Source organism: Callionymus lyra, chromosome 3, assembly GCF_982586985.1.
Source record: "Callionymus lyra chromosome 3, fCalLyr1.hap1.1, whole genome shotgun sequence".
In the NCBI taxonomy this organism is placed as follows: Eukaryota; Metazoa; Chordata; class Actinopteri; order Syngnathiformes; family Callionymidae; genus Callionymus; species Callionymus lyra.
The window spans coordinates 28,130,861-28,139,453 of NC_141820.1; the positions used below are offsets into that span (position 1 = coordinate 28,130,861).

Sequence of the window (8,593 nt, forward strand, 5' to 3'; positions counted from 1 at the left end):
GGACCTTAGAGCCCAAATATGACAGACTTGAGAAAACAAACAACTGCAGTAAAAAAAAAAAAAGGTAAATATGTTAATATATAAAATATTTATAAACCTCTCGTAATAAACTGATATAAAATTAATATAAAAAAAGAGATCTGCAGAATGGTTGGTTTGGTGATTGGTTCTGTTTTTCTATTTCCTCTTTTGTGTGTGTGATGTTTTGTCTACAGAAATAACGGTTACACAATGCTCGAACGAAAGGTAGACTTCCTTTTTTTGGTACAGTGTGGTAAAACAACATCTGGGTCTATGACGTGAATTAAGATCCCCCTTCATATTCAGAAAATCATGCAACTTCGAGGAAATCACACCAAGTGGGGACGGCCCATTGTAAAGATCAAAGTCATGAGTGAAAATTTAATTTAATTTAACATTTTATGGCATAATCTTTGCAAGGCAGTTTCACATGGTGGCGCTGTCCAGGAGTTTGAGATGAATAATACACTAGTACTACTCATTTTATTATTATTAGCTGCTGTTGCTACATATTAAATATATTCAATGTTATACTACTTCAATATCTACTAGTCGTATTGCTGATAAAATTACTACAAGTAGTGAAGCAAAAATTACATTTACTACTTCTACTACTACTACAACTTCTAATGCTTAACAGGGGCAAAAATAGTTACATTTTCTTTTGCATGCTATATATTTTATTTTCAATTTTAGAATATATCAGACATGGACTTTTACCCTTTAGAATCTTTAAAGAAAATAACAAAACTGAAATAATAAAGAATCAGACTAAGACTAAAGGTTTTGTATAAATGTTAATTTATTTGTTCATTATTTCAAGTTTCTGTCCCTTCTTCCTTTTTGCTTGACGGCCCCTTAAAGCATTCACAGTATATAATGTGGCACCTGAGGAAATTTAGTTGCCCTCCCTTGCCCTAAACAAAGAACTCAAGGAAGTTATATTACAAGTTAATACTATAATTAATGTAAAAATAAAATTGTTAACTGTCAGAAACATTTCCTACATGTTATGCACAGATCAATACTACTCTGACCTCACGAGGGCCGCATCAATGCAGTTATGGCCTGTGCCTGTTATTATTTAGGGTTTTATTGAATCGATCATTAACGGTAATTATAATATTTTAAATAACATTGTGTTACAATACGGCTTCTTAAATTTTGGTTTAATTACATGTTGACTTTCCGAATCCGAAATAAGTCTATGTCACAACATCTGCAATAAACTAAAAAAAAAAAATCATACAAATCATACACATCTACTCAGAAACAATCAGTCATCCAACGTTGTTGCGTAGCTTATTTTATCCGACTGAATTGCGTTTTGGAATTTTGGCCGTGTAAACACACTTTCCATCTGTTTGCATGAAACTTATTGACATGTATCCCGTGTTAACCTCCACGAAAGCTAGTCCACCGTTGGTGAGGTTGACCGGGCTGGAGTAGATCTGCCAAGAGAGAGGAACGCTGTGTCTGTGGCTCGTGCGAACGTCGCTCTTGCTTCCGCTACCGCTCACAACGTATGAGCTCCCATCGTCCTCTTGGATGAACTGTTGGATGTGACGAGTCATTCATCAGAGTTCAGTGCAGGAAACGTCTGGATCTAATACACTTTATTAGGGGAGTGACCGTTGTAAAGGGGCATTAAGTAAACAATAAAGGAACAAAAAAGCCTAAACACACTAAAACTAGAAAAACAAATCTAATAAAATCAAGCTAAATAAGCTAAAGATACAATTGCAATGTAATTTTTTTTTAATCTGATGTAAAAGCAGATTTATATACAGTATTTTTTTTAAAATATTCAGTTAAATGCTTTGAAGGGCATTTAATACTCCCTAAAAATCACAAAAAATACCCTCATATATACAGACAAACATACACCCCCCCTTGATTTTTACACATAAGAATGGGGTTTAATGTCTATTAAAAAAGTATTATCAAAGCATTACGTTTTTAATGACGTACCTGCAGGTCGTGATCGTGGCCACTCATGTAGACGGACACGCCGTGCTTTTTAAGAAGAGGCCTCAGCCTCTTCACCAGACACTCTGTCGGGCCATGATGGCCGATGGACCACACCGGATAATGACCAGCCACCACGATGTATTCTGACCTGCAGGTTGAAAAGCACTTTCATTTGGGATCTTCTTGGTCAAGTACACAAGTCGAAGCATATGACAAATAAGGAATAAGCTGCTTTATAAATACTGGGGCTGTGATTGTGTGCTGAGCTTTTTGAGATGAGATACAACATCATGCTCATGTTATATTTGGTGTTAAAACTCTCTATAAGTAAATGCTTAATGGGCTCTAATGTAACTTTTATTAGACGAATTAGATTTATTCTGGCTTCCCTCAATAGGCTACTGATACTTCTGCTGCACCCTTTCAAATGAACATTACTGCCCCCCACTGGTCAAAATAGCAGTTTGGTAAATTCACTAAGATGGGCATCATTACCGTGGCCCAGAAATGCAAAACAAACCCTTAAACTAAATTTACAAAAAATACTCTTTACTGAAAGTTTGATTTTATAAATTTATAGATTTATTTCAGAGAACTGCTGGGCAACTTTACTTCAGTCTTACCTAAACGAGAAATATCATCACAATTTTGTTTTGCTCCCGCAATTTGTCATAACACCAGATCTTACTACACTTCTAATAAAATACTCAATGTTTTAAAAGGATAAGACATTTATGAGAGTATGAGATTCTTTATCCCAAAATATGTCACTTGTCACTCTTTCACAGCATTTAATATGTTCTTTACGCAATTAAAAAATGATTTAATTGTATTTAATTAATCATTTATTGAAAAATTTATTTAAAAATGAAAAAAACAGTTTTCCTTACATTAATTATCTGAATGTATATAAAATAATTTGAATTGTGTTTGACATCACTGACAAAAAATGTGTTCTCATCTAAACCTGAAGTAGTAACACTAAATAAATATAAAAAAGAGCTTTAATATGTGCTGGCTCTGATTCATTCAGGCCATTTTTAAGGAATTTGAAAACATAACTAGTACATGAGGAACTGAAGAAAAATGAAACCTAACTCCGAGATTTAATTGAAATGATGATTTGGAGATCCTTTTTAATTTTCACTGGCTCTATTCCCTATCCACAGATACAAGCACAATTCTATATCAGTGTTGTTACAGTGTAGCACACCACCTGCTGCCGGCCAGTTTGGACTGGATCCATTCCCACTGCTTCTCAGATTCCGTGCTGTTCTCTGGGCCTGAAGGCTGACTTTCATCGTAGGTGTTCCCACAAAGAACCACGGTGTCAATCATCAGGATGTTCACAGTGGAGTTGGAATCAGGAATCTTGAACAGGAGGTCATAGTAGAGCTTTGGGAAGTTCCTGCAGAGAAATGATTGTCTGCTCTCAGAGTGAGGAGGAAGTGAAAAACAACTTTAAAAAAAACCTGATGTTTGAGGTTAAATTGCGTACCAGCGTTGAGAAACGTTAGAATATGCAATCTGTGCTGAAATGTTTCCAATGTGGTCATGGTTTCCAGCAACGAGGTACCAGGGGGTTTTTAATGTTGCAGGTTGGGAGAAGACTTTTTCAAACGTTTGCTGTGAAAATAAATCATTTTGTTTATCATAGATAATGATTAATTTGCATACAATTCACTCTTTAACATGCCTGAAAACTATATGAATTTGATATGATAAAATATTCATAAAGAATATTGTGTCATCCCGTTAAATGTATTAACTTATTTATTAATTCTGTAATTGCATATTTTCATATTAACTACTTTACTAACGTTAAATAAAAAAAGGAATTTGTCTTTTATTATATGTTTTGAATGTTTTGAAAGTTTCATGCAGACACTTAGTCTAAATGTATTAATACTAATAATTCTAACTATTTTGTATTTTAATTAATCATTTTTTTTATTTTGGGTTTTTCTTTCATCCATCATCCTTCACTTAAACCTTCTCTTGTCTCTGGGTCAAGGTGAACGACCTCCCTGGCTTCCATAGACACATATGCAGTGGTGGAGGTCGTTCATCTTGACCCAGAGAAAACACAAGGGATGCCCCAAACACATTTATTTTCGGGCCTTCGGGTCACGTTGACCATGATATAACACTAGGGTTAATACGATCAAAGGGAACAGAAGACTTGCTGAGTTACACAGGCCAACAGTCGGGGAACATCATGAAGATAATAGTTAAGCTGTTTGGATTGAAGCCTTATGTATGTGGACTTTTTCTTCTTTCCTCATTATTCACATTTCTTTCTTCATTCCTCATTGATCCTCCTATTTAGCCCATTACATAGAAAGTTGATCTGTTTTATTACAGCAGTTTAAGAAAGCCAAAAAATACATTATACCTTTAGAAATGGCTGTGATATTGAATACATTTGCCAAGGAGCTTAATTTAATTAATTTAGTTAATTATAAAACAAGCATACAATCAACACTAAAATAATTTTACATAAATGTAGCTGTGGTTTTGCTCAGTAATAAAAATGGTTGGAGGCAAGCAACAGCAATAGTTAAATGTTTTTGTATTTAATTTGATTTCATATGATATGTTTTCATGTTTAACTTGATTCATTTCATTCATAGTGTATAAAATGTATTTAAGGAATGATTTAAATGTTTTGAAAATCCCCCGTTCTCTCACCTTAAAACGAGGGTCGTCCACACTTTTGACCCCATGGTAATAGAAGTGGTCGCCAAGGCTGAGGACGAAGTCCACTCCTTCTGTCTGCACCAGCAGTTCGACATCACGGGCCACAGCCATCTCATGCCCAGTGAAGTACGGATAAACAGGGACGCCACCCCAATCTCCCAGAACCACGAAGTGCAGACCTTAGACAAATCAATAATTCAACGTCAGCAGCTTTTAATGTTTACTCTTGGTTCTGTTTATTTTGCTTTTCATCTTATTTTATTCTTTTGTACTCGCACCACACAAAATAAAATGTTGTATTCAATACCCTGACAATAAAAGTTTCTAATTTGGATTCTTAATTATCCAATATGGCATTAATTAATAATAAACAACAGTCTTGGGATGTTGATGTTTTGCTTTATTTCTCCAATATTTTATATACTTGAAACAAATAAATATATTAAGGTTAAATCATTGTTGGTCCATAAACAAAGATGTATTTTACCAAATGTTAATTCCTGACCTTTATTCATACCTTTGTTTAAAAAAAAGAATGGCATTACATTTGATCTCTCTAGTGAATTATTGATTGGACTACAGTACTTACTTGACGGATTAAACAAGTTACCTGTTGCTTTCTGATTCCGCGTTTGCAGCACATGAGAGCAGAACAGGAAGCAGAACAGGAAGAGCAGCAACTTCATTCCACCGGCTTATTCTTTTAGAAAGTTCTGTAAACAGTATGTCGACTCTTTCCCTGTTTACCGTTCTTAGCAGTGAACAGAAAACACAGGAAATCAGCGTCTCAGCAGATCGGCTCATGTAAATAATTGAAACCTTATGGCGCGTCACTGAAGTCTGTTTGCTTTGGCCAATAAGATTGTTTAACTCTTTTGTGTCAAAGGACAGGCTGTGATGACGTACTTGGACAGGCAAAGAATTCGCCAGCCGAGCACTAAAAAGAAATAAATAAACACAGAAAAAAGAATACTCATTCCAACTTCTAACAAGTTTATGTTGATAGTAAAAAATACATTTAAAATAATGAATAAAATGTTTCCCTCCATTCATTATCTTAGTTATAATAAAATAATTGGTGTGTTAGCATGTAGACTACTTACCTCACAGTGAAGGAAGGGCAACTGGATCAGAAAGTCCCCATGAAAATTCAGACCAGTCTTATATACAGTATATAAACCATAGATATTACATATGTCATTTAACAATCTATTTAAGTACCTTTTCCCCCTTTTCTTTAGACCCTTACAAAAGCAGACCTGGATACCTTATTTACCAGGAAAACCCTGGGTATTCAGGCTAATATGTATACACATATATATATTTTTAGCATTTCAATTGCAAGTGTAGGAGCCATTTTAATCCTGGACCATAGTTTATGTATTGCTTTAAATACCCTTAAAACTTTGTCTTATTGCCCTGCATACTGGATTGCTTCGTTTTGGCAACAGCTTCAGCAGGGATGCCCAGACTTTCCTTTCCCCAGCTACATCGTGCAGGTTTTCCCGAGGACCACAAGTCTCTCCAGTGTGTCACCCTATCTCTAAGCTACCCCAAGGAAATTAATTTTGGTTTAGTTACTAAAGTTCATGTAGATAGATGGATAGATAGATAGAACCTCATTGATCCCTCAGGAGGTCTCCTTTGGAAAATTGTTTTTCCAAATAGCAATACACAGCAATACAGACAAGATTATTCATAAAAATAAAAAGAAAGAACAATATGACACAATCTAAGTCGAAGATAAAGAACATAGATCAAAGACAAAGGAAACAAAGATAAACATGGAATAGAATGTCATGATACTACTACTTCACTCCACTCCTGCCCCCAAACTCAGAATTAAACAGCCTAATAGCACGAGGAATGAATGAGTCCCTGACACTATTAGTGTTGCATCTGGGAAGGATCATTCGTGCTCGATCTGCTTCTCTGTTCACTGATGACAGTGTTGAGAGGATGACTGTCATCATCCATGATGGACAGTAGTTTGTCCAGTGATCTCCTCTCAGCAACTGTCACCAGTGAGTCCAGCTTCATGCCAACCACAGAGCCTTTCTGATCAACCTGTCCAACCTGTTGACACATTCCCACCCCAACCCACCACAGCAAAGAACAGGACACTGTCCACCACAGACTGGTAGAACATGCAGAGGAGCTTCCTGCAGATGTTAAATGATCGAAGCCTCCTGAGAAAGTACAGTCTACTCTGAACTTTCTTATATACATGGTCTGTGTTGCAGGACCAGTCCAGTTTACTGTCCAGCCACACACCAAGGTACTTATAGTTATCAACTATCTCCACCTCGTCTCCTCCTATGGACACTGGACGTGGCTTTGTCCTGGACCTCCTAAAGTCCAAGACCTAAGATCATGTACCAGCCATTCATGGCCATAGGTGAGGGAATGGACATGGATTGTCCGGTATAGAGTAGAGCTTTGCATTTTAGCTTACTTTGCTTTTCACCATCACAGAGCGATGAAGTGCCCGTACTGTATAACTGCAGTGACCCAAACCTTAGCCCACCAAACCGGACCCCCTCAATGCCATTGCTGTTAAATGTTAAATTCCATTAATGTTATGAAGCGTATTGGTGACTAAGGGCAGCCCTGGTGAGACCAACAGAGAACATTGGTATCTCATACCCCATATTTCAGGGGAACCCCCCCCCCCCATAACATTATTGGTGGGACATGGGGAATGCCTTTTTCCATATCCACAATACACATGTAGACAGGTTTATAAAACTCCCATAAAGCCTCAAGGATCCTGCCGAGGGTATAGATCCATAGTTCAACAAACCGGGTGAAGACCACATTTGGTCCAATCAGTCCGTAGTTTGAGGCTTCTTTCCAGGACCCCTGAATTGACCATCTATAGTTGGAACATACCATCCGATAGCCATCTTTGATATGGGGAACCACCTTCCCATTTGTCCAATCCATAGGTACTGCCCCCAGGTGTCCATGTGATGTTTCAGGTACATACAACCTTGCTCTTGACAGAGTCACATATCCATCAAATGATTCCTACATCCAGATGCTGGTCCAGAACCTCCCCAAAATGCAGCCATTAGTTCTTTGTACCATCATAAACATGTCCTGAAAAGGTCATTGAAAGAATTCATGTTTGAGTCATTTGTTTTAACAAACTTATTGGAGGCAATGAGCATTAATTTATTATAAAATCTTGTACATACGTGTCTTTTCTTTATGTGCTATAAATGACACCCTCAGATATACAGTCTGTCAATGAATTATTTTGATATTCAATCTTTTTCAAGTGAAAGAAAATTGTAAAAACTGAAGCCCACTCTTTACAAAGGGTTATACCAATGTATACAGTCGTGATTAGAAGAGGACGTGAAAAGAGAGAAAAGGGAAATAAGTTCATTTTTGAGAAAGATGTTAGTCTTCAATGATATGTTTTTGGCTTTTCCACTTCATCGAGCATCGAAGACAGCGATAAGATGTTTCCTGTCACATTGGTGTCATGCGCACCCTGTGCTTGTTTTTAATCTTAAATGAGCAGATTGAGAGTTTACCCTCCCATGCATCTTCTCTTGTCTCTTGTATTCAACATCTTCATTCTCACTTTCTCACAAACTCTTATTCTTGTCTTGTCTTGTTCTGTCTTCATCTCCTTGTAAAGATCAGTCCCTTCAAATGTCATTCTTCTCCTCCCTTTAATTTCTTCATATCTTGCCTTACCCCAACTGCCACTTCAACACAATTACATGGAAGTTAATCATCTACATCAATTAATAATTTCCCTTTTTCACTATGGTGAAATCAGAAATTGAAATGTGTATTTTTTCTTGAACTTCCCACAATCTTAAGGTAATGTAAAAGAGGAAATGAAAGTAAAGGAGGAACAAAACTTGTCATCTGGAGGTTTGCA

General features: G+C 36.6%; 1 protein-coding gene across 3 annotated transcripts; it reads right to left on the minus strand.

Moving 5' to 3' along the window:
* Positions 1-805: 805 nt before the first annotated feature.
* Positions 806-6,414, minus strand: LOC148084285 (tartrate-resistant acid phosphatase type 5-like). 3 transcript variants are annotated; one of them, XM_087787384.1, is made up of 8 exons: positions 6,089-6,414; positions 5,796-5,816; positions 5,303-5,443; positions 4,684-4,871; positions 3,491-3,618; positions 3,209-3,400; positions 1,993-2,140; positions 806-1,574 (listed from the first exon to the last, which is right to left on the minus strand). In XM_087787384.1, the coding sequence occupies exons 3-8, from the start codon at positions 5,376-5,378 to the stop codon at positions 1,329-1,331; spliced, it is 978 nt and encodes a 325-aa protein (XP_087643510.1). In that variant the 5' UTR covers positions 5,379-5,443; positions 5,796-5,816; positions 6,089-6,414; the 3' UTR covers positions 806-1,328. The 3 variants fall into 3 exon arrangements, with proteins under 3 accessions (XP_087643510.1, XP_087643509.1, XP_087643508.1); XM_087787383.1 differs by having other exon boundaries at positions 5,914-6,414; XM_087787382.1 differs by having other exon boundaries at positions 5,796-6,414.
* Between the last annotated feature and the right edge of the window lie 2,179 nt (positions 6,415-8,593).

Coding starts and splice junctions, on each gene's coding strand:
- LOC148084285 (XM_087787384.1), bottom strand. CDS start 5,378: ATGAAGTTGCTGCTCTTCCTGTTCTGCTTCCTGTTCTGCTCTCATGTG. Junction 4,872..5,302: donor GCGGAATCAGAAAGCAACAG/GTAACTTGTTTA, acceptor GATTTGTCTAAG/GTCTGCACTTCGTGGTTCTG. Junction 3,619..4,683: donor TGGACGACCCTCGTTTTAAG/GTGAGAGAACGG, acceptor TTATTTTCACAG/CAAACGTTTGAAAAAGTCTT.